Source organism: Carcharhinus amblyrhynchos, chromosome 22 (genome assembly GCF_965287045.1).
Source record: "Carcharhinus amblyrhynchos chromosome 22, sCarAmb.v2.hapA, whole genome shotgun sequence".
Taxonomy (NCBI): Eukaryota; Metazoa; Chordata; class Chondrichthyes; order Carcharhiniformes; family Carcharhinidae; genus Carcharhinus; species Carcharhinus amblyrhynchos.
This window is the reverse complement of record NC_137345.1, coordinates 13,863,989-13,890,648: the sequence shown is the minus strand read 5'-3', so window position 1 is coordinate 13,890,648 and position 26,660 is coordinate 13,863,989. Positions and strand designations below refer to the sequence as shown.

Below are 26,660 nucleotides of genomic sequence, written 5' to 3'. Positions count from 1 at the left end.
GCTTTGTGTTTTTATTGCATTCCAGTTAAGGTGCCATACTGACAAGTCTTGAGCGCAAAGGGAGTCTTCATAAAGGACAAAAGGAATGTTGCTGTATTGATAACATGTAAAAAGTTCCACAAACTGAAATGGAACTGAATGCTCAAACAGTCATGTGTATGAATTCTTTGGCAGACTCTTAACAATAAGCAAAACTTTGCTGCTACTAAGATTAATTTTTCACTGAGATTTGTTGATCCCAAACTTTATTCACACACTATTTATTGCTACTGTCATGAACTGGATTTTGCTTAAAATTATAAAACCATTCTGTAGAATATAGGACCTGATTATGATTTTATCCTTTTTGTTTTCTTTCTTCCTCTTCTGGGCAAGCTTTTTAAACAATTAGCAGTGCATTGAGCAGTATTTTGGCAGGGGGAATGGAATATAGTGTGACCAGCATTCATGTTTGATTGCCCAGTCAAGTGGCCATCCATTGAGGTCAGTGTGAAGAATGCTTAACCAAAGCACATCATGCTTTTGTTAATGCTTTTTGAAATACTCCTTTGTAAAGTACAGTAATGGCCTTATCCGAGGTAACTTGTTAACTAATTCCATAGCAGAACATTTGAGATTAAATTGAGCACAGGTTGCATCAATTTGAATAAAATGATTCCATTTTATCACAGTTTGAGATGTTCAAAATGTACAAGGGAGTTGGTAGAAGGGATATGGAGTATTTCCCCTGAAGGAGGGACTTGAGAACAAACTCGACAGCTTAAAATTTAGGAAGTAAATCAGGAAACGCTTTTTTTTTTATCCACAGAGGGTATTCAAAATCTGGAATGCTCTCTTCCTAGTTGCTGCTGGAGATTTGTAGATTTTTCTTAGACAAGGGGATATGAAGTTAAATGGATGGCACAGTGGTTAGCATTGCTGCCTCAGCACCAGGGACCTGGCTTCGATTCCGACATTGAGTCACTGTCAGTATAGAGTTTGCACATTCTCCCTGTGTCTGCTTGTGTTTCCTCCCACTGCCCAAAAATGTGAAGGTTAGGTGGATTGGCCACAGTAAATTGCCCCTTAATGTCCCAAGATGTGTAGATTAGCTATTGTAAATGCGCAGGGTTACAAGAACAGGATGTGGTTTGGGTGGGGGGGGCACTGAGTAAGATGCTATTTTGGCGAGTCGGTGCAAACTTGATGGGCCAAATGACCTCCTTCTGCAGGGATTGTGTTATTTAAGTGGGAGTAGTGGTGGGAGGACAGTAAGAGGAATGGGGTTGAAGTATGATCTGACTGAATGTTAGCAGACTTGAATAGTTTTATTGCTGTCTCGATGTGCTTAGTTCCAAAACCTAAGCTTTAAAATGAAATCCCAAGTTACTGAGTCAGCATTTTACCACTTGGTATGGTGGGCCAAGATTTGTTTCATTGGGATTCAGGCTCTTTAACATACTTTTTCCCCTGAAATCGCTGTATGTGATGCCCAAGAAAGGACTGCCTTTCATGCTCAATAATGTACCTCTAACTCGGAGCTAAAATATTCAATTTTGGAATATTGAACGTAGGAGCAGGAAAAGGCCATTCAGCCCATCGAGCATGCTCTGTCATTCGGGTAGGATCATGACTGATTATTGACCTCAACACCACTTTCCCACGCTATCCCCATATCCCTTGATGTCATCAGCACCCAGAAATCTCTTTATTTCTGTCATGTACATGCTGCTTCCACAGCCCCCTCAGGTAGAGAATTCCTAAGATTCAAAACCCTCTGAAGAAATTTCTTCTCCTCCTCAGTACAAAATGGACACTCCCCTCTGGTTCTAGAGTCATCGTCAAGGAGAAACATCCAACCCAGATCAAGCCCTGATTATGAATTTTGTGCATTTCTTTAGAGTCTCCTCATGAAACAGTCCTGCCATCCCAGAGATTAGTCTGGTCAACCTCTTGCACTGTCTCCATAGCAAGTATGTCCTTAGATCAGGGGGTGACATGGTGGTACAGTGGTTAACACTGATGCCTCTCAGTGCCAGGGACCTGGCATCAATTCTGGCCTCAGGTGATTGTGTGAAGTTTACACATTCTCCTTGTGTCTGCATGGGTTTCCTGTTGTTTCCTCTCAGTCCAAAGATGTGCGGATTAGGTTGATTTGACCATGATAAATTGCCCCTTAGTATCACAGGGATTAAGTCTGTAAATATGTGGGGTTACAGAGGTGGGACCTGGGTGGTATTATTGTCCGTGCAGGGTCGATAGACTAAATAGCCGTCTTCTGCAGTGTAGATTCCATGATGAGACCAAAATGTTTCATTACTCTAAATGCAGTCTCACTTATACAATTGCAGCGTGACATCTTTACTTCTGTATTCAAATTCCCTTGCGGTAGAGGCCAACATAAGTTTCCCTTCCCAATTATTTGCTGCCCCCTCATGAGGAGAAATTTCTTCTCGGGGGTAATAAATTTGTGGAATTCTTTTACCCCACAGGGCTGTAGAAGCTGTATCATTAAGTATGTTCAAGGCTGAGGTAGACAGATTTTTAATCAGTCAGAGAATCAAGGGGATAAAGCGAGGAAGTGGAATTGAGGATTGCCCTATCAGATCAGCCATGATCTCATTGAATGGTAGAGCAGACCTGCTGGGCTGAATGGTCTCCTTTTGCTTCTATATCAAATGGTTGTATCTTCATTGTATCAAAATGCTGAGGGACTTGAGGCTGTTTTGGTTAGAGAGAAGAGGTTAGGTTCTTTACTCAGAGAATAGTAAGGGCGTGGAATGCTCTGCCTGCAACAGTAGTGGACTTGCCAACATTAAGGGCATTTAAATGGTCATTGGATAAAAGTATGGATGATATTGGAATAGTGTAGATTAGATGGGCTTAAGATTAGTTTTCACAGGTCAGCGCAACATCGAGGGCTGAAGGGCCTGTACTACGCTGTTACGTTCTATGTTCTATCTGTCATATTGCAAAAGGTCAAAACTCTGAAGTTATTTTACACTTAAACAGTTTACAGAATCAATGCTACTGGTGAAATATTATATACTGCTATTTGAAAACAATTCAAGAAAGCTTACAGGAGCACCTTGTTAAATTTAACCTTCAGATTCGCACTCATAAGAACATAAGAAATAGGAGCAGGAGTAGGCCTTCGAGCCTGCCCCGCCATTCAATAAGATCATGGCTGATCTGTCGCTGCTCAGTTCCACTTTCCCGCTTTCTCCCCATAACCTTTAATCCCCTCTCTTATCAAAAACCCATCAACCCGCGTCTTAAAAATATTTAGCGAGGCAGCCTCCACCACTTCAATGGGCAGAGAATTCCAGAGATTCACCACCCTTTGAGTGAAGAAGTTCCTCCTCAACTCCGTTCGAAACCGCCCCCCTTTTATCTTGAGGCTGTGCCCCCTAGTCCTACTGTCTTTTTTGAGCGGGAAGAGTCTCTCCACCTCTATCCTATCCATCCCATTCATCATCTTATACGTCTCAATGAGATCTCCCCTCATTCTTCTAAACTCTAACGAGTACAAGCCCAGTTTATTCAGCCTCTCCTCATAGCTCAACCCCCTCAACTCCGGTATCAGCCTAGTAAACCTCCTCTGCACTCCCTCCAAGGCCAAAATATCTTTGCGCAGGTGCGGCGCCCAAAACTGCACACACTGTACTCCAGCTGCAGCCTCACCAATGCCCTATACAGCTGCAGCAAGACCTCCCTACTTTTATATTCAATCCCCCTCGCTATGAAGGCCAGCATCCCATTCGCCTTCCTGACCACCTGCTGCACCTGCAAGCTGGGTTTTTGCGACTCATGCACAAGGACCCCGACGTCCCTCTGCACCGTCGCCTGCTGCAGTTTTTCGCCCCGTAAGTAATAGTCCTTCCTGCCATTCTTCCTACCAAAGTGGACCACCTCACACTTGCCAACATTAAATTCCATCTGCCATTTCCTGGCCCATTCGCCCAGCCTATCTAGATCCTTCTGCAGACTCTCCACACCCTCCGCACAATTCGCCGTTCCCCCAATCTTGGTGTCATCAGCAAATTTCGACACCCTACACTCGGTTCCCTCCTCCAGATCATCTATATAAATGGTAAAAAGCTGAGGCCCCAGCACCGACCCCTGGGGCACTCCATTAGTCACCATCCGCCAATCCGAATAGCACCCGTTGACCCCCCACTCTCTGCCTCCTATTTGACAACCAATCCTCTATCCACGCTAACACCCTACCCCCAACTCCATGTCCCTCGACCTTCTGCAATAACGTGTTGTGAGGTACTTTGTCAAACGCCTTCTGAAAATCTAGAAAGACCACATCCACCGGCTCTCCTCTATCCACCGCCCTAGACACATCCTCATAGAACTTCAGTAAATTTGTCAGACACGACTTCCCTTTAATGAAACCATCTGGGCACCAAAAACATGTTTTACTTGCATGAAGTCACTCTTGAGAACCATTTTAAAGAATACTTTTTCCTTTAAAAGTGGAATTATTCACTGATTTAAATGGCGTAGTAAAAGTAACTGCTATTTTGCCCCATAACAATAATGCCAGCTCTCAATATTGACCCGGTATTGAAATGTAACATTATGGACTAATTTCTGATGATTGGAATTGATAACAGCATTTGATTTTAAGTCATTGTTTTAATCTTAAACCTGAGATTTATAGAGTTCCACTTACCTAAGGTATTAAGAGATGTGGGGCAAGGATGGGCGTTCGGAATTAGGTAACAGACTGACCATGATTTCATTGAATAGTACACAGACTTGAACTGAAATGACCGATTCCCTGTTCCTATATTTCCAAAGCAGACATCTTTAATTCCAAACAAGACAGTCCTCTTTAATCCCAAGTAAAGCAGTCATCAACAGGTGCCACAAGAATGGTGCTGAAATTCAACAAATGTCATACTTTGTGCATTATAATGCTCCTGTAAAGTGCCTTGGGATATTTTGTTGTGTTAAAGGTGCTATATAAATAAAGGAGGTTGTCATTGTGTCCATTTTTACTGAGTCAAAACTTAAAAAGTGAGTACATCGCTGGATCGGTTTTCAGTTGCTTGTGTCTATGAAGGGAGTGATTACTGTACTTTCCTGTGCCCGAACAGATTCTGTCTGCTGTAACATAACCTGAGGAAAGTGGTTTTGAGCCTTTAAATTGGTTCATAGTACAAAACCATGCTAGGGTTTGTTGTTGTGGTGAACCTGTGCTTCCATTTACATCATTACTCAAAAATTACAAGGTAATCAGTTCTGTGTGTTGGGTATCCTAGCAATACAGATAACACATGCTCCAGAAGCCTCTAACTACTTGCGTGGCTGGGATTCTCTGGTGTCATGAATGGAGTTTTGGCTGAGTTCCAAATTCCCCATTCTCACTGGCAGCAGGGCAGACACGGACAAGATCAGAAAATCATTTGCCAGAATCATCTTCAGGATTTAGGGTTAAAATTATGGAAAGACTGATCTGCGGCCTCTGATTATTGCTGTTTTGACTTTTGTTCAAACCCCATATCAGTGAACAAAGAGAATTACAGCAGAGGAAAAGGCCTTTTGGCCTTCCAAGCCTGCGCTGACCATATTGCCTGTGTGAATTAATGATATGGCCCTTCAAGTGACCATATCCCTCTATTGCTATCCCATTCATATTTGTATTTATCTAGATGCTTTAGCCTCATGCTATATGGGTTTTTTATAACCTCACTTTAAACTTGCATGGAATCAGCAAGTCGTATGTGTGGGCCACTAGGAACTGGTAAGAGTGTTCGCACAACATAAGAGCAGCTTATGTCAAGTGCGTTGTAACGTGTCAGCTCGGGTCAGGGACTTCACACTAAAGATCGATGAGGCTCAAAAGAGCATTGCTTTCGGATGTATTCGCTTTTCTGGTTTACGGGTGAAGGATACCCAATCTTTTGACACAAGCTAAGTTGTCTGTGGATGTGGTAGCCGAGGGCCATTGATAGGGCTTAACCCTACAGTGCGGGAAGTCAGGTCAATCGGGGCGCGTTGGCAGGCACCTTGGGTCAGGAGGAACCTCAGTTGGACATGGGGGAGGAGAATAGATGAGATGCAGTTTAGTAGCGTAGTACTTCTATAAATATTGATGTTAAACGCTTCATAATTTTAAGCCACAATGAGTTGCCTCAAAATTATTACACTAGGGGAAAAAATGTACAGAGAAAATCTTTGTTTTTAATTTCCCTTCTATTTGAACCCAATCCATGTACTGAGTAGCATGTAGTATTGGAGGAAACTGATTTGGTTTACACCTTGTATGTAAAGTCAAAACTTTGAACAGGAACAGTCATGTTATTAACTTTAATAGGTTTTATGAATGAAATATATTTATGGAACCAGAAAATGTCAGCTTGCTTTAAAATAACATGCATATGGTTATTTTGGCTTCTTTCTAAAGCTTCAACTTTGGAAGGTAACTTTCGCATAATCAGAACTGACTGGCTTCAAATGGAAAGAGTTTTTTTAAGAGATTATCTCTATTTTTCCACCAATAAACTTTGTTTTTGTGGGATCTACTTTCAGTCAAAGGGAGGCGGTTTAGCTCAGTTGGCTGTATGGCTGCTTAGTGATACATAACAATGCCAACAGCATGAGTTTTTAATTCCAGTATCAGCTGAGGTTATTCATGAAGGTCCCAATTACTCAATCTCGCCCCTTGCCTCTGGTGTGGTGATCCTCAGGTTAAAATCGCCACCAGTCAGCACCCCCCCCACCGCCTCAAAAGGATCAGTACAAAGCCTCTCAGCACCAGGTTAAAGTCCAACAGGTTTATTTGGAATCATGAGCCTTCAGAGTGCTGCTCCTTCATCAGGTGAGTCACTGTCCTGATGAAGGAGCAGTGCTCCGAAAACTCGTGAGATTTCTTACTGTGCCCACCCCAGTCCAATGCTGACATCTCTCCCTCAAAAGGGAGAGCAGCCTATGATCATCTAGGACTATGGTGACCTGACCTTGTTTTCAGTCGGATTATAGATCAAGTATCCTTTTACTTGTAAGCCAGAAAATGAACAATTCCAAAAAGCACACCTTTTTGAATCCCTCGAGACCTTTAGCATTGGAAATCAAGTTGTTTGCCCTGCCTTGTGCCCAGCTGCTGTGAGGCCCTTTTACTTCTGACCCAAACGCTATCGCAGCAACTATATTCAAGCAAGAAAATGCTGCCCCTCGTGAATCAAATGAACCCACAAATCTTTGAAAGTACCAGCTATCGGTGCCAAGTCTGGATTGCCAGAGGTTGCTTCCCCTTTACTCACCAACTTTTTTTTTACACACCACTGAGACACAAAATCTTTTCTCCCACTCCTCATTGCTAGCCAGGTTTCCACAGGTCATCACGCACCCATCTCAATTAATGGCACTGAATACCAAGGACATCCTAGCATGGAATGCTGTCAGCCTCAGGAGAGTCAGATAAAGGACTCTCTTGCTGCATGGTAACATACAGGACAGCACATGTACTTCCTTTGTATTTGGGTGTTCTGATGCTTTGGCTGTAATGGAAATGAATGGACAGATTGCCTTCATGTTTCAACATCGGGAGTGGGGGTGGCATTGTAAGTTTCTTGCCATGGCAGGAAGCAAACAAATATGGCCTGTGTGGGCTGAGTTTGTGTCTAAATATTTGAGGGACTAGATGGGCTGAATCTCATCCCCTCTTCTTGCATTGTTCCCATGTTTCAGCCTGAAATGTTTGCAGCCCATAACGGTGTTGGATTTGGAGCTGCTCCTTACTATTCCATGTGCAGCGCTACATCCTTGAGTTTGCAATAAAACCTGCAAAACGCTTCTTATTTTTACTCCTTGCGATTTTTGAATTGTAAAACAGTGTGAAATCTTGAAATGCATGCACAACTGCTGAGCTGCACATACTGGGGTTGTGAATATTAATTTTTGCAAGCTGGAGATCAAATATTGCACACTCTTCCAGAGAAGGGAGAGAGCTTGTGTGATGGTGTAATCCCCACCAACATGGCACTTGGTCAAAAGCTGTAGTGCATCTTCGACCAAGTTTTGAACTTTGTTTACTAGTGTCACAAGTAGGCTTACATTTAACACTGCAGTGAAGTTACTGTGAAAATCCTCTAGTCGCCACACCCAGGAACACAGAGGAAGAATTTAGTGTGGTCAGTGCACTTAACCAGCATGTCTTTTGGACTGTGGGAGGAAACCAGAGCACCTGGAGGAAACCCAAGCAGGCACAAGAAAAATGTGCAGTCTCTGACCTAAGACCAGAATTGAACCTGGGTCCCTGACGCTGAGGCAGCAGGGACCCACTGCGCCCGATCAAATGATTTTTTTTTTACCTCCACTCAGGTGGATTATTTCAGCGTTGGGCCAGATTTTCATATGTTAATTTTTTTAAGCTATTGGCCAGAATGTGCTCATCAAGTGAGAATCTGTTGAATTGACTTGTATTTGGTTATCTCCGGTGTGTCTGCACCTTTAAACATGGCAGCTATGCATCCTGGAAAATTGTTTCAATGCGATCTGTTTACTGGATAAACTGAACTATTTTTGGTGTTCAACAGTGTTGAAATGTTAATGCGAAACTCCAGCTGCTTTTAGATTTGGTTTAGTGGTGTGGTAATATCCCCTGCCACTAATGCATCAGCCCAGCTGAACCTGTTAATGAATCCAGCTGATTACTTTGAGCTCGAAAGCTGTGTTCTGGGAAAGACTGCTCCTTGTTCTTCTCCAAAATAAAACTTCCTCCTCGTTGCCAGCTTTGCTAAATCTAGCAAGTTTCCGTGAGTTTGCCACTACTCTGTAAAACCCGCTTGTCAGGAGCTGGTGACACTAATCTGTCACTGATTCATTATAAAGGCCAGTCCCATCTACAGATTTAAGACCTTTTTACTTGTAGAGATTAGTGAAATGAAAAGAAGGAAAAAGGCATCATGAGGAAAGCAGATTTTTGATTGTGTTAAATGCAATAGGGATTTTTTTTGACAACAGTTGGAGATGATCATAGGCACCTTCTAAATTTCTGCAGTAAATGACTATTTAAAGGACAATGAGGCGGACTAAAAGTATGGTAACTAAATATCAAAAAACAAGCTTTAATCTATTTCAATTTATTTCCCTCCCAAACTAAAGTCAATTACTCCAACATTTTAGGTACTACACAGTCACACACAACTCCTGCTTGATCGAATATTAACACCAAATGAAACCTCTAGAATTATTCCAGAATATACATGGCAAAGTATGGATGGTTTTAGAAAGGGTGGCACAGTGAGCCCTGCTGTGTCTCAATGCCAGGGACCCAGGTTTGATTCCCGGCTTGGATCACTGTGCAGAGTCTGCACGTTCTCCCCGTTCTGTGTGGGTTTCCTCCGGGTGCTCCAGTTTCCTCCCACAGTCTGAAAAGCATGCTGATAAGGTGCATGGGCCATGCTAAATTCTCCCTCTGTGTACCCGAATAGGCACTGGAAAGTAGCAACTAGGGGATTTTCACAGTAACTTCATTGCAGTGTTAATGTTTTTTTTATTCATTTGTGGGACGTGGGCATCACTGGCTGGCTAGCATTTATTGCCCATCCCTAGTTGCCCTGGAACGGAGTGGCTTGCTCAACCATTTGAGGGCAGCTAAGCGATTGCTGTGGCTCTGGAATCACATGTTGGCCAGCTCAGGTAAGGATAGCAGATTTCCTTCCCTAAAGGACATTAGTGAACAATCCGACAATTGACAATGGTTTCATGGTCATCAGTAGGTTCTCATTTCCAGATATTTTTATTGAATTCAACTTCCACCATTGCTGTGGTGGGATTCAAACCCAGATTCCCAAAACATTAGCTGAGTTTCTGGATTGATAGTTGAGTGGTAATATCACTAGGCCTTCGCTGCCCCTACATGGAAATAACTTGTGACATAAATATATTGATTTTTAAAATGCTCCTTGCCTTCTTGTAGAAGGTGCACACAAGCAGCAAAGCAAAATAGCTGAATATTTTATTTCTTGTGAGACTCCTTTGCCTTTGTTGGCTCAGGTCTGAGAGAGTTATGATGGGAAAGAAATACTAAGCAAGGCTCATGCAGATTGACCAGAATTGTACCAAGATTCAAAAGAGTTAAACTGAGGGCAGGTTGCCTATACTTCACTTGTATTTCGTTGAGGAGAAATAATGGAACAGCAAACTGATTGACTTGCTCTAAATAACAAAGGGTTCAAAGAAACCATTTTTTCATTGTGGAAATCCAGAACAACATGTTAGAATCTTAAAATTCACACCATTCTGGAGTAAAATCAAGAAATGCTTTCACATTAATACTGGTAGCAAATCTGGAATTCCATTTTCCCCCACCAGAAGCTTGATTATTTGAATTTTTTTTAGACAAGATCGACAATCACAGAAACCCATCTGATAGGCAACAATCCCACCCAGACCCTATCCCTGACACATTTACCCCGCTAATGCCTCTAACCTGCACATCCCGGAACACTAAGGGGCAATTTAGCATGGCCAGTGCAGCTAACCCACGCAGCTTTGGATTGTGGGAGGAAACCCATGCAAACACGGGGAGAAAATGCAGGCTCTACACAGACAGTGAGCCAAGGGATAGGGATCAAAGGCAGGGTAATGATATTGGATGTAGAGAAAGGGTTGACGTGTTGAATGGCTGATTACTGTCTGTCTAGAATGAGTTCGAGCATTTACAAGGTAGATAGTGACTGGAAGACTGTTAATGAACAAAACTTCCTCACAAACCCATGATTCATTTAGATTAGGAAGCAAGTTTCAGAAAGTATTTGATTCATTATTGTCACATGTACCGTGATACAGTGAGGAGTATTGTTTTGTGTGCTTACCATACATCGCTCAGAGTCGCCGCACTCCAGTGCCATCTTGAACCATGGGTATGGTCAATCCACAGTGAGATCACTAACATCCCCACTATCTCTCCACTCCCTGTGTTGTGGAGACTGGCTGCAAGTATTTAGGGGCTTGTGTGGAGCGCAGGGATTTGGAAATGGAAGAATATGACCAACAGGGGAAACAAATAAAGATTTCAAATAAACTAAAATAATAAAGATAGCAGGGCGGCACAATGGTTAGAACTGCTGCCTCTCGGTGCAAGGGGCCCAGGTTTGATCCCGGCTTGGGTCACTGTGTGGAGTTTGCATGTTCTCCATGTTTGCGTGGGTTTCCTCCCACGCTCCAAAGATGTGCAAGTCAGATTGATTGGCCATGGCAAATTGCCCCTTTATTGAGAAGGGGGACTAGCAGGGTAAATACATGAGGCCATGGGGGATAGGAGCTGGGTGGAATTGTGGTTGTGCAGATTTGATGGACTGAATGGTCTCCATCTGCACTGTAGGAATTCTGTGATTCAACAAATTTGCACAATGGATTGCTGTCCTGTATTAACATATCAAAGTGTCAAAGATGCTGGGTGGAGTATGCGTGCAGCTCACTCAGTGACGGAGTTTTGGAGATTTCATTTCCCAAACTAATAAGTCCCTGAAAACGTTCCCACTCAGATTGGGTGTGTGCGAGTATTCGAGGATTGGCTTCCTTGACTTCCTTTCATCCCAGAGAATAAATTCATCTGGCGCTCATTCTGCATCTTGAGGATGTTCTGGTCTGAAACTTGGCTGTGAGGGAGTAGGTCCAAATCTTAGCCCGCCACATGTTGGAGTTGTCTGCTGCTTCATTACCTAACAATAGCGTGTCTGATAATTGTGGAAATACACTTAAATCTTCCAAACTATTCATTGTCAGCTTCAAAATATCAGTGATTTAAGAGGGGGAAACATCTTGGCGCAAGTGGAAACCACATCAAGTCTAGAGGAAAAACATGTGTATCTTGCCTTTTAATTTGAACCATTGCCATCTCTTTAATGAAAATGAGCAAGCGGTATCACTGGTAATGGTCTGATTTGTGCATTAAAACTTGACTGAAATACACTCTGTCTTAAGATGGTATTTGTTTGTTGGTAACAGCTGTTTCTTCTTCTTTCTCAGGTTTGTCCGGCAACCCGGCCGATCTCGACAAACGAAAAGCCGTGTTTGGACAGAACTTTATACCACCCAAAAAGGCAAAAACATTCCTGCAGTTAGTATGGGAAGCGCTACAAGACGTAACTTTAATTATTCTAGAAATTGCAGCCATTATATCTTTGGGCCTGTCCTTTTACCGTCCTCCTGGAGGGGACAGCGAGTGTAAGTATTCAAGACATCTTCTGATTTAAGGATGGTACCTGAAACAATACCTAAAAACAGGGCAATTAATGTGTAAATCCATAGCCTCATAATCTCCAATGAGAAGAGTTTTACCATAAAATCATAGAACACCTATAGAGCAGAAGACTTCATTGGGCCCTTCGTTCTGCACCAATTCTCTGAGTACCCTATCCAAGCACCCTCTTCACCCCAAACCTAACCCCATTTCCCATGGCTAATCCATCTGTCGGACATATCTTGGGATACTAAGAAACAATTCAGCATAGCCACTCCACGTAACCCGCACATCTTTGGACAGTGGGAGAAAACTGGAGCACCTGGAGGAAACCCATGCAGACAAGGGGGGAACATGCAAACTCCACGCAGACAGTGACCCAAGCAGGGAATCTAACCCCAGTCCCTGGTGCTGAGAGGCAGCAGTGCTAACCACTGTGCCTCCGTGCTGTCCCAGTAATATTATTATTGTTGCATAATATTGACTGTTCTTTCCAATTTTTCACACATCCTGTTGATTGTGGCCAGAAGTTGCACAACTATTTGCTCTTGGACCCCAAGTAACAATGCAATGTAGGAGATATTGGACACGCAAGAGCAGTGAAGGGGTGAAAATGCATCCACAGTTTACACTTTAAAGATCGGAGGATACTGGAGAAACTGAGCAGGGAGCGTCATTTCTCTGTTCAGGTGCTGCCAATCCTGCTGAGTTTTTCCAGCATCCACTGTTTTTTTTCCAATTCCAGCGTCCGTAGTATTTTGCTTATTTTTGTAAGGGTGGGGGAGGGGAAATCGATGTTTGACCTGGGGATAAAGTGTTACCTTTTTCCACATCCAGGAGTCTGTTTTGGCGGCCAGTCCTAACAACGGTTTGTATGTAAATTAATCTAGCCCCTCTGGCATATACACTCATCAGTGCAACAGTGTGTAAACAGGAGCAGAATGGTTGGTCTGCACAAGGGAAATGAGTTGTTTTATATGGAACCCATCTCCAAAGTTGCACATTTTGTTTTTTTCTTAAATATGAAGAGGCAGGAATAATATTGGGAATGGGCCGTTTTGCGTTTTCCATGTTCTTTTTCATGTTTTAAAGGTTCCACGGGAGAAATTAGTTAATGCAGAGAAAATTCTCATTTAAAATTAGTAGACCAGTAATGAGTTGGCACCAAGTTGTTTGGAGCTTATCTAATTTCTGCTCGATAAAAGCAAATTACTGCGGATGCTGGAATTTGAAACCAGAAGTGAAAAAGCTGGAAAATCTCAGCAGGTCTGGGAGTATCTGTCAGGAGAGAAAAGAGCTGATGTTTCGAGTCCAGATGGCCCTTTTCTCTCCTGACAGATACTGCCAGACCAGCTGAGATTTTCCAGCTTTTTATAGTTTCTGCTAGATCCTTGATAAAAGTAGCTTGGTGCTACATGGTTCATTACTCTTTTATTTAAGAACCAGGTGCTTTGAGGTAGAATAAAATAAATTGAAGGTTATATATTTTTTCCAGTTAAAGTTGCTGCTGATGCCAGGTGAGAGGCTTAAAAATATTTTTCTAACCAAGTGCCGCCAGATCTTAATTGTAAGCTATCATATTCAGTCTGGTGTTGACATCTATAATTATGTCTCCCTTTCTTGTAGTATGTGGGGAAGTTGCAAATCAAGAGGATGAAGGGGAGGCAGAGGCTGGCTGGATCGAAGGGGCAGCTATCCTCCTCTCTGTCATTTGCGTGGTGCTGGTGACAGCATTCAATGATTGGAGTAAGGAGAAGCAGTTCCGCGGACTGCAAAGCCGCATCGAACAGGAGCAGAAGTTCACAGTGATCCGCAAGGGTCAGGTTATCCAGATTCCCGTAGCAGAAATTGTCGTGGGTGACATTGCCCAGATTAAATATGGTGAGTAGCAAAGAGAGGCAAGGTACTGAAACATTGTTCTCAACATCAACAGTGTGCTGTTGGATTCCTCACATCTTGGTCCTTGATTTTGCCAGGCTGGACTTCCAATCCTTGAAATTATTGCTGGAATTTTACCGCAGAACAGAATTCTCTGTTGGCCGAGGACAGAATGAACCTTTTCTTATTCTATAATAGCTACATTTGAGAAATTATGGAAGGGGTGGGGGGGGGACGCAATCTTATCGAAAACTATTGTGTCAAGCGAGTGGGCAAATGGGAGAGAATCACACTCATTTTTTGGGTAAGCATCCAGATGCAATTGTCTGGCATTTAGGAAAAAAAGATGAAGCAAAATGTGATTCTCACCAGTTGGGGGCAGTGGGTGGAGCCTATTCATGCCAGGAAATCAGCTGAGCTGTAGGGGACACCGCTGTGCAAGCACCCCAGTCCGTACACTCTATCTATCGACCGACACGACAAGCCGGTAAGATTGTCCTTGTTTCGCTTGGTCTTTGGACTCATGGATATTTGGGTAGTATAAATTTTCTTTCTGCGTGGACCCTATTACTCCTTGATTATGATTATGAATAGTTTCTAAATTATATTCAGTTGGGTGCAATTCTGGCCCATGTCCTTGACACTCGAGCAAGCGTGTATTCTGTATAAAATGAACAGAAAAGTAAGTTCTGTCAAGCAAGTGGGCTGATTTGACTCAAGCAAGTGACAACACTGAGACAGAAACATTGATAACAACTAAAGGAGGAAGATGTCATTTCCCAATAGAGATGCTTATTTGGCTTCTGACATTTGGAACTTCCTGCCTTGTTTGAGAATATTGCTTATGGAATACTTGCAGTGAGAAATACACTAACAAGGTTATTGATGAGAAAAATATGTACAAAAGTCATCAATTCCAGGCAGAGAATAAAGGAGTTGATAAATTTCTTGGCAATTGCACATGTACAAAGAAGTTGGGTGTATAACTCACCTCCCTGATCAACCAGCATAATGCTGCTGCAGCCTTTACTGTTGGGTCTCCTAGAGTTCATTCCTCATGGACACTGAGCTGCTTCATCCTCATTGCTTCAAACTCCTGCTACACAGCAGAGTTAATCCTGTACATCACCAGAAATATCACTTGTGCCCACAGCTCCTAAAGCTGAATAAACATTTGCTAAACTTGTTCTTGAGCAGAGCTGGTTAAGGTCTAAGGAAGTGCCCCTCTGCCAAAGAACCATTCCTGATCAGACCTGTGGCTGGTAAAATCTGGAAATGGGCCAGTAAAGCTGAGTGTTGAATGGGAGCAATCTTAATGTGTGTGTTTCAGTTTTAATACTGTTCTCTCCTTCCAAAAGCCAAGAAATATGAGGCTTTATATTCTATCTCACTGAAGTCACATTAATTTCTTCTAAGTTTTAATGGGTTTCTGCCTTTGATTCAGTTGAATCATAGAAAAGGCAGCCATTCGGCCCATCGAAACTGCAATGACCACAGTCCCACTCGTGTCCTATTCTCATACCCCACATATTCACCCTGCTGATCCCTGACACTCGGGTCAGTTTAGCATGGTCAATCAATCTAACCAGTTGAACAGATTTGCAAAGTTTATTAGTGTCACAAACCGGCTTACATTAACACTGCAATGAAGTTGCTGTGAAAATCCCCCTAGTTGCCACACTGTGGCGTCTGTTCAGGTACACTGAGGGAGAATTTAGTGTGGCCAATGCACCTAATCAGCATGTCTTTCAGACTCTGGAAGGAAACCGGAGCACCTGGAGGAAGCCCATGCAGACGCCACACAGTGACCCAAGCAGGGAATCAAACCCAGGTCCCTGGCATTGTGAGGAAGCAACGCTCACCACTGAGCCACCGTGCTGTCCCATGTAGACAAGGAGTGAGGGTGAATCGTGGGCTGGAAATATTTCTGTGCCACAGAACTTCAAGTCATTTGAAATTTCAAAATTATCTGCTGTAAAAGATTAGGATTCATCTTATCTGTTAGCACCAGTATACAATAAATGGTATTTGATTGGCCGTGGACGATATACAACTGCATAATCGTTCAATGAAAAGGAAGATCGATTGGAATGTAGGACAGGGCCAATCTGGTGTTGCCTATTTTGCACTAATTGAAGATTAAAATAACTTCCGTTATTTAATTTTGAGTGGAAGGAAGGATTATATTAAGCAGTGGCTAAATGTTTTGGGAGCAAGACACATTGTGCATTAAAGTGCATTCCCATCCTGCCTGAGAGATGCACAGGGACGTGTTGTCACAGTGCTCAGTCCTGGATTCATTTCCATGTCTGTGGTCTTCTGACATGGCTATCAACTTCTAGAAATGCTGAGCAAATCGGGCAGCTTCTGTGGAGACAGTTGACCTGAAGAGTTAACTGTTCATCTGTATAGATGTTGCCCAACCAGTTGGACGTTTTCAGCCACTTTTTTTGGTTTGTTTCAGTTTCATATTTCCTGCATCTTCAGTGTTTTGCCTTTGTAAGGATTTCAGCTTATTGTTTGTGCCCCTGCAGGTGACCTTCTGCCAGCTGATGGTATTCTTATCCAAGGCAATGACTTAAAAATTGATGAAAGTTCTTTGACAGGAGAGTCAGACCATGTGAAGAAATCAATGGAGAAGGACCCCATGTTACTCTCTGGTAAGCTCAAGCAACTACTGTGTTTGCACGCTTTATTTAAGGAATGATCAGAAGCACAGCATACAAGGGTAGGGCTCCTCGAGAGACTCCAGCAGATGTTTGGATATTTTGGGCTCCCTAATTAACGTCCTGGTGAGAAGCTAACAGGAATGGATGGGAATCAGCCACAGGAGGGGGATACCTAGCAGATTTTTACCTTGGATGCCACTGGTCAGTTTCTTGAGGGAAGTATGACCATCAGGAGAAGGCTGCCAGTAAAATGTGTTCTTGGGATAGGGATGTTAAGATGTGGCTGGTGGTGAGGGAGCCAGGTATAGTGGAGACCTGGATTTCACTTGTGGAGCTTGGTGGCTGCTGCTTCCAGGAAGCAGTTTTGTTTTGTATTATTTATTTTTAACAAATATATAAAATATTAAATTAAAAAACCCATGTTGGAGGCTTTGTGACTGTTTTTACCTGATGAGACATCCAGAGCAGGCAACTCGCCTCAGACAGCTAAAATATCAGAGGATCCCAGTGTGACCCCAGATTGCATTGTGTTAGTGAGGGTGCCAGTGGACCCTGACCTCTCCAATCCCCACCATTGAAATGGGGAGTCAGTGTAAATGGAACTGCTACGTATAAGCTGCTATCTTTCTCCTTATCCACAAACCAGTTAATTTAACAATTTCCTTTTTTTTTAAGTATCAAGTTTGGTTTGGTTGGTTTCCCCTCTTATTTTCTCAGTCACATTCCAGATCCTTTTAGCTTGCTGTTTTTAATTCTGTCCTTAACAGATGCAATTTAAAATGAATGTGGAGTGTGTCTACTGTACTCATTTCCTCCACTCCAGTTGTTGGCTCTAGTTTGTTAGAATGAAGGATTTTTTTTTGTTGTTTTTGCAGAAGACTTTGCATTTCTGCAAACTGGCTTATACTGTGGGCTGCCTTTTACCTGTCCCCGTATTGGGTGTGTTCTCAGTGGGTGGTGGGGGGAGGTACATAAAATGGGGCAGAAGCCAACCTCTCCAACCCCCCAAAAACACTCTGTGATGAAAGGGATGGGCTGGCACCAAAATCAGCAGCCAACTCACCAAATAATTAAGAACCAATTAGACTTGTTTCCAAACCAATAATAGGGTGGTACAGTGGTTAGCACTGCTACCTCACAGCATCAGGGATCCGGGTTTGATTCCCAGCTTGGGTCCTGTCTGTGTGGAGTTCGCATATTCTCTCCATGTCTGTGTGGGTTTCCTCCAGGTGGCCTGGTTTCCTCCCACAGTCCAAAGATGTCCAGGTTAGGTGGATTGACCATGCTAAAATGCTCCTTACTGTCCTAGGATGTGCAGGTTAAGGGGACCAGCAGAGTAAATATATGGGGCTACAGGGATGGAACCTGGGTAAGATTCTCTGTGATGTGGGTATGCCGGCGTTGGACTGGCGTAAACACAGTAAAAAGTCTGACAACACCAGGTTTTAGTCCAACCTATTTATTTGATAATATACTCACTAGCTTTCGGGGTTACCCCCTTCGTCAGGTGAATCTGACGAAGGGGGTAACCCCGAAAGCTAGTGAGTATATTATCAAATAAATAGGTTGGACTAAAACCTGGTGTTGTCAGACTTTTTACTAAGATTCTCTGTAGCAGAGTCAGCACACACTTGATGGGCCAAATGCCCTCCTTCAGCACTGCAGGAAGTTTATGATTCAATTGACCCCAATAATAGCTGCCTGCACAGTATAATGATTGATCTGAGTGAGCAGGTATGAGTGTACAGGCTGATTTTTTTTTTGATTTGTGTAAGGATGGGGAGGGAAATGGGAAGTTAGGTCAACTTCCCAAAAGGGACGATGGAGTTTAAATGTCGATGGCTTTTGTGTCAAACAATCTGCTAATTTAGCAACGAGTGCCTAAGAATTAATATTGGGGTATCCAGTTTCAATAACAGGAAATGGATGGTGTTACCTTTTTATCTACCAATCTCTCTTTTATAGGTACCCATGTAATGGAAGGCTCTGGCCGGATCCTTGTCACCGCAGTAGGTTTGAACTCCCAGACTGGTATCATTTTCACCTTATTAGGAGCAGGTAGTGACGAGGAAGAGAAGAAAAACAAGAAGGGTAAGTAAGCCGCTTCCTGCTTTTCCAATAAAGTTAGAAATGACTGACCATTACCTTTTTTTTTTCCCCTCCACCCTGGTTGTTCCAAGAATGCATATTCCAGTTACCTAGCATTATCTTCTAAATGAGTGTAGAATTTGTAAATATTTGAGTTCACAGGGGCACCAGATTGCAAGCTCTGGCCATATACTGTGCGAGCTCTGTGGCGCTTGCAGTTTTCTAACAAAATGATACGAGTGGTATGTATGCCGACGTCCTGATTTGTACCATGGTAATCACAATCACTGTTTAAGAAACAGTGTTCACACTTGCCCAATTCATTATCACCCTCTGTTAATTTCTTTTAGTTTTAAAACTGCAGTTGAGATCCAGATTTCTTTGTAGACTGTGATGATTGCAAACCCAGTTGAATCTTTCTTCTTCCTAACCTGTTGACTGTGTAATCAAAACACAACCACAGTTCACTTACTTGTCTTTAAAATTAAATCTAATCTTGCCATTGTGTAAATGTTAAAGGGGTAAGGATGTGTTTTTGTGCACTCATTTATGTGAGTGATTGTCTTATGCTGCCTATTTCAAAAGGCTACACCGGTTGTTTTTTTGTGGACCTAATTCAAATAACACAAATAACAATAATCAGGGTTTCCTAGTGAGAGGAACAGAATAAAACTATATTCAAGGTGTCACAATTTAATTTTGCATGTGCGCCACCAGTTAATGAACAGAGATTTCCCCAAATGTATTTGATTTTATTAACAAATATAGAAGCGTTTTATTTCCAATTTATGATACAACTAATGGCTCAAGTTTAGACTTTGTTTAAATTTATTTTTTTTATTCATTCACTGAGCATTGGATGTTTCTGGCAAGGCTGGTATTTATTGCCTGTCACCAATTGCCCAGAAAGTAGTGATGGGCTGACTTAAATTGCTGCATTCATAAGAATGAGTGTCTCTTTCTAGGACACATCATGAGGCAAGTAAGACTCAGGCACGTGAGTCTGGATGGCATGGTGGCACAGTGGTTAGCGCTGCTGTTTCACAGCACCAGGGACCCAGATTCAATTCCTGGCTTGGGTCAATGTCTGTGTGGAGTATGCACGTTCTCCGTGTCTGTGTGGGTTTCCTCCAGGTGCTCCGGTTTCTTTCACAGTGTGAAAGATGTGTTGGTTAGGTGCATTGGCCAGGCTAAATTCTGTGTACGTAGGAATTAGGAACAACAGTAAGCAAATTCAACCCTTTGACCTACTCTGCCATTCAATCAGATTATGATTGATCTTTCCCTGGTCTCAAACCTACCTTCCCAGCTGTTCCCCATATCCCCTTATCCCTTTTCCTATTAGAAATAACCTGAACAGGTGCTGGAGTGTAGCAACTAGTGGGTTTTCACAGTAACTTCATTGCAGTGTGAATGTAAGCCTACTTGTGACACTAAATAAACCTTTTAACTTAGAACTGTTGTCCCTAAATATAAGTAAATTGATGATTAATGGCAGAGGTTCTAGATGTGCTGTCTTTAATGTGGTTTACAAGCCCAAATTGGGGCTTGAGTGTTTAACTACATAAGTATTTTGATTTTGAGTTGTCATATCATTAGATCCCGCAATATAAATCTCTCTCCTTTTTGCCGAGAAGTTGACTCCCCTGATTTTGAGATTAATTATTGTTTGGAATTACATCTGAAACTGTCACTTCTGCAGCTGTTTGCCAAACAGATCGTCCCAGCAAATAAACCAATTCTAACGTCACTTATAATCCTGTGCAATGTCCTTTTAGCAGAGCAATGGATAAGCATTTGTTGGTACCGGACAACTGTAACTGAAGTCTGTAGAAATACAATCTGGTGACATTGTGCTGTATGAAACTTAACCTGTACCTTTTAGTGCCTTTTAAGTACCACTGACGTTTTATTTTCAATTGACAAAGTAGCAAGCATTTTTATTAAATCTCTGAAATCCTGCATAAAAATTACAGAAGGTTAAACTTAACTTCACATTTAAAACTCCTGCAAAATTACACTGCAGATATTTGTAGATTGATGCCCTGTCACTAATTACCGAATCATCTTGAATTCGTGGCAGCAATGAAATTAATCGTCTGGTTGGCTGTCCAGCCATGAATATCTGGATCTTTTTCTAATGCCCCCAACCGCCATGCCCTCCCCACCCAATTCCCTCTCTCCAAAAATCTAATCTAAAACATGAAGGCTGGAACTCTACGGCCTCATCGCCCAGATTGGAGCGGAATAGGGTCCAACAATGGAAATCACCTTTGACCTTGGGTGGGAATTTCTGGTCTTGCCCGAGCGAGGCTGTAAAATCCCATCCATGGTGTAAGGTGGGATAACCTTGGTACAGACACGCATTGCACTGATCAATTTTTCTGGCACTGGTTCTTATTGAATATGTTTTACACGTTTTGTTTGTGATTAATCCCTCCTTTAAAATGGTTTATGCAATGGTTGATAACTTTTATTTCCTTCCTTCTCCCTGCTATTTGTTCTCAGTAAGTGATTTGATATGCAGTGATAGGGGCACAAAACATCTTGTACTTTTAGTATTTCCACTGTTGGTTTTTAAAGGGTTGAATGCTTGGAGGGGAAGCATTTTGTCAAAACACAATGTCCACTCTTTAAAAAAAATGCATTCACTGACTTGAAAGCAACATTATGGATGCTGTTAAAAACCATGACTTCTCGCTTCAACTTAAAAATCGTATTTCCACAATGCAAGATCACGTCATTTTGTAAAATTTTAGATACTCAACGTACAAATCCCAAAAGGAATGGATGGGCACAATGTGACTTGAAGTGCTTTTTAATTTAAATAAAGATCTACAAATGTGCTTTTCAAAAAAAAAATTATTTAAAGCAAGTATCTTTATAGTTGGCCTTTATAAGCTGGTTATTCTTCAGTGTCCTCACTCCTCACACTGAGAAGGTAAGAGTAACACCCCTCAAATCGGCCATGATTTTCTGGTTCGTTGAACTAAGAGGTTAGCCATACTTAGCCAAGTGTTCATTGTTAGCATTGACCGTGCTAAATTCACTACCAGTGTACCCAAAGGTGCCAGAGTGTGTCGATCTGGGGGATTTTCACAGTAACTTCTTTGCAGTGTTAATGTGAGCCTAGTTGTGACCAATAAATCAACATAAAACAATCTGGATGATCTATGGCAATTTCATGCATATTGCAGAATCTTTTACGTGGATAGATATTTTCACTTGCTTTACAAGCGTTCATACTCGAGTTAAATTATTGTCCAGATAGGCCCATCTGAACAGATACAGTGTTCATAATAACCTTGTGCTTCGCAATGTATACAAGACTGGTAACGTATCTTAATCAGTGAATGTATTCACTCATTTAAGGGCCTTAGTTGTAGAAATGGTTTTGCAAATGCTTCACCATTCTTTCCATGTGCTTTAGGATGCTGCTGTTATCTTCTGTTTTTAAAAAAAGGCTTTCTCAAGCCCTGCATATGATGAGAAGATAATTGGGCTTTAGCCATCTCGCATGTATTGCTCCCACTTCTCAAAATAATGTACTCATTATTATAAAAGTTTTGTAGCTGACCTGTGAAATGGTTAAAGTTGGATGAAGTTTCTTCTGTTTAATATGCTGTAAAATCATAAGTTCTTTCCTTAAATTGTTTCTCATGAGCAAGGTTCCTCTGTATGACATACCAAACGTTATAACTTTTCATTGCATTAGCCAGCTTATTTTTTTCTTTTTGCTGGAATATTGTCGTTTTGTCCAATATGATCGTATTCTCTGACTGTTGCTCTAATTTGTGTTAAAGGCTGATTGCCAAACAAGAATCAAGGGTTGAAATTCCACTAGAGCTTTCAGGATTTGTATTTTTTTTCATATGAGCTGATCAGAGAGCCTGTGGTTTCTCTTCACCTGAGGGCTTTTCTGAATTTCGAGGGATTAAGAAAAAGGTCATTTGACCGAGGGGAGGGATTAGGAAAAATGTTGCTTTTGGCGTGAGGGAGTTTCATGGCCAATCAATTGCATCTGCAGTTGGACTACAGACTGGACTGTCACAAAAATGATCTGGCGCTGTAGTTTATTCTGCGGCATGTAACAGACTGACAAACCAGTGGAAGCCCATTTAGGGACTTGTATATCTTAGATTCTGCTGATGAACTGTGTAGTGAAATTCCACATTGTTCAATGAAATATATCACAATGAAATGTGCACTTTAGAACACTGGTATCCAAATACCTTTGGAAATGAATAATTTTCCACCAGTACCTTTTTTAAATTCAAGGCACAACCGCTTTTCCCAAAAAAAAGCTTCCATAATTAATCGTTTTCTATCTTTTTTGGTGATCCTATACATGCATACATAAGGATGGCATGGTGGCACAGTGGTTAGCACCGCTGCCCCTCAGGTTCGATTCCGGGCTTGGATCATTGTCTGCGTGGACTCTGCTACGTTCTTCCTAAGTCTGCGTGGATTTCCTCCGGGTGCTGTGGTTTCCTCCCACAGTCCAAAAGAAGTGCTGGCTAAGTGCATTGGCCAGATTCAATTCTCCCTCAGTGTACCCAAACAGATGCTGGAGTGTGGTGACTAGGGGACTTTCACAGTAACTTCATTGCAGTGTTAATGTAAGCCTATTTGTGATACTGATAACTAAATTTACATATTTCTTGGTTCTGGAATTTGGCCATTTTACATCAATTATGATGTCCATTTGGACAAGTGATTTAAAATTCAAGTAAGACTACATGAAGCTTCAATTACTTGCATTTTTTTTCCTTAAAATTGTTCCCTCTACAAAGAACAAAAAATTACAGCACAGGGAACAGATCATTCGGCCCTCCAAGCCTGCACTTACCATGCTGCCTGACTTAACTAAAACCCCCTACCCTTCTGGGGACAATATCCCTCTATTCCCCTCCTACTCAAGTATTTGTCCAGACGACCCTTCAAAGTCACTATTGTATCCGCTTCCAGTACCTTCCTCAGCAGTGAGTTCCTGGCACCCACCAGCCTCCCTGTATAAAAAAAAAAGTCTGCCTCATACATCTCCTTTAAACCTTAGTCAATTACTAGGGGGTGCAGGTTTAAGGCACGAGGACCGTTTATTGCAGGAAAGTGCCTCCGCTTGATGGCCTAGCTAAAGAGGTTAGAAATTCTCCCCCTAAGTGGCCACTCCTGTTTTTAATGTTGGGGCAGGGGCGTGGGCGAGGGGTGCTCTGAGATTTGGTGTGCAGGTGATTAACTGCTTATCAGAGGAGGTCTTTAATTTAATTTTTTTAATTGAGACTGTGTGACTCAAATTTCACCTGTGGTATCTGGGAGCCAGGTTTCCCAGCTCTTAAACCCGGCAGCTTGAAGGGAGGTGAAGTGGCCCGATCTAACACGCAAGATGTTGGGAGGTGTGGTGGCACAGTGATCAAAACTGCTGCCTCGTAGTGCCAGGGACCCAGGTTCGATTCCAGCCTTAATTGACTGTCTGTGTGGAGTTTAGACCCCTACAGTGTAGAAACGGGCCCTTCGGCCCATCAAGTCTGCACCAACCACAATTCCACCCAGGGTCCTATCCCCATATCCCTACATATTTACCCACTAATCCCTCTAACCTACACATCCCAGGACACTATAAGGGGCAATTTTAGCATAGCCAATCAACCTAACCCACACATCTTTGGACTGTGGGAGGAAACTGGAGCGCCCGGAGGAAACCCATGCAGTCACGAGGAGAATGTGCAAACTCCACACAGACAGTGACCTGAGCCGGGAATCGAACCCAGGTCCCTGGAGCTGTGAAGCAGCAATGCTAACCACTGTGCTACCGTGCCGCCTCACGTTCTCCCCATGTCTGTGTGGGTTTGCTCCCACAGTACAAAGATGTGCAGGTTAGGTGGATTGGCTCTGCTAAATTATCCCTTAATTTCCCAGGATATGTGGGTTTGGGGAATTGGTGGGATGAAAACATGGGGTTACAGGGGTAGGGCTTGGGTGGGCCAAATGATCACCATCTACACCTGCAAGGATTCTATGAATTCAATGTGAATTCTAAAAGTGCCATTCCAAGACTGCTTGTGGGTCTAGATAACAGTCAAGCAAAGCTGTCTCCCACTCAGCAATCGGACCTCTTGTGGCCCTCGAGTCCTGACCAACCTCTCTCCACCCTGGCCACTGAGTGATCTCTCTATGTCCCTGACCACACTCTTGAGGCTCTCTACCCATGGCTCCATTTACTGCCTGTGGCCTAGTCTTACTCCTCAGTCAGCCGACCTGGATGCTTTTGGATTTCCTAATGGCAACATCTTGTCCCCATATATATCATGGACCACCAATGCATTAGTGTGCTGCACACTTCCAAGGCCAAGTGTTAAAAAAGGTTGACACAGTATTCAGGAGATTTTGATCACCATAAATGTGTGAATTTCAAGTTCTTAAAGGCATCTGCAATGGGAAGATGACTTAATAAATTGGCAAAGCAACTTCGGCTCAACCTGGAATTTCAATCTTTTTTTTAAATAAAAAAAAAGTACATCCCTAAAGAAAAATAAGATTTTTTTTTTGACGTATCGTTCCACTTTCTAGTAACACCAAAACATGTTTAACATGGCCAATGTTGAAAGGGCTGGTAACGTATAGGAGAACCAACTGAGTTAAAGTTAATTATTGTTTGCACCCATTGTAAAATGCTTAACCGCATCCAGACCAGGTAAAGAAAAGCTTCTCCAGATTAAACTAAATTACTCCAAATTGAATACTTCTGAACGAAAAACAGTGCATGTATACATTTTTAATCTATCTCATGACCCAGGCTGTTTGACCTGATGCCAAATACAATCTTCATCAAGTTTAAGTCTTGCCACACTTTTGAGATACTAATTGTGGAGGAGCTGTCTTGTGTTGATGCTCGTGTGTTGAGAATCAATCGCTGTATCTTTCCTATTGAAATTACCAGTTTAATTCTGGGGAGCGACCTGGACTGAATAAGGTTTAAAGTCAAAAATGGTAAAGCGATAAAATTTGTGGAACTGCAATGATTTTACAGCACTCCCATGGCATGTACTAACAGTCAACATTTCATTCCCAGTTTCCGACACAACTAAACATGAGCCTTGCATTATAGCATTTATGAAGTCATGTGACGAGCATTCCACCCTTTTTTTGTTTGAACAGGTAAAAAACAAGGAGCCCCAGAAAATCGCAACAAAGGTAACCCTCATAAACATAGAAGAGCACACTAACTGGAAACATTCTTTCTTCCTTTTTTTGTTTTAACCATTATCCTTGTTCTTCAAATTCGCTAACACAGTGGGACCTTCACCTTCTGTTTATGGGGGTACAACGATTATTGAAAAACCGTAATCAGATGCAACCACTTAATACAACTGGTAGAACAAAGCTGTTCTGATTAAGAACTCATTTCATGTGGAACCTTGTCAATATTATGCCCAAGGCTTCCTTTATAAACCCATCAGTGTTCACTTAAGCCATGTGTTGATACTGCCAGTTTATCTAGATCATATTTATGATTATCTCATCTATGAGATAATGCCAGTGGCCTAGGTGAAAACTGACAATAACCTCTAATCTTATTGGTGAGTTGCTTTAAGCATTGACCATAACTGTATCTTGCATTTGCAAGTGATTCGAAGCAGATATTTTAAATACTACACTTTTTGCCCCCAGCTTTCGTTGCTAATTTATTTTTGTCACCTATTGTCATTGGCCATTTGCTGTTGTTGGAAGAGACAAAAGACCTGAAATTGTATTAGGCATCTCCCAAATACCTGATTTCCATTGACAAGTCTTGATTGATTTTGATTTCTGTCCATCAAAGTCTCCTAAACTCCAATGAAGCG

The 26,660-nt window shown here is 42.2% G+C and overlaps 1 protein-coding gene across 8 annotated transcripts in view; it reads left to right on the top strand.

The window, feature by feature from the left end:
- The window catches only part of LOC145356936 (plasma membrane calcium-transporting ATPase 1-like), a 259,985-nt gene that overhangs the window by 145,091 nt on the left and 88,234 nt on the right, over nucleotides 1-26,660 (top strand). For 6 of the 8 annotated variants that reach the window (XM_080209940.1, XM_080209939.1, XM_080209945.1 and 3 more), the window contains exons 3-7: nucleotides 11,971-12,168; nucleotides 13,811-14,065; nucleotides 16,597-16,722; nucleotides 18,697-18,822; nucleotides 25,975-26,010. In XM_080209940.1, the coding sequence (XP_080066066.1) occupies nucleotides 11,971-12,168; nucleotides 13,811-14,065; nucleotides 16,597-16,722; nucleotides 18,697-18,822; nucleotides 25,975-26,010 (741 nt within the window). The remainder of the gene's footprint in view (nucleotides 1-11,970; nucleotides 12,169-13,810; nucleotides 14,066-16,596; nucleotides 16,723-18,696; nucleotides 18,823-25,974; nucleotides 26,011-26,660) is intronic. The other 2 variants (XM_080209943.1, XM_080209946.1) reach the window with 1 other exon arrangement.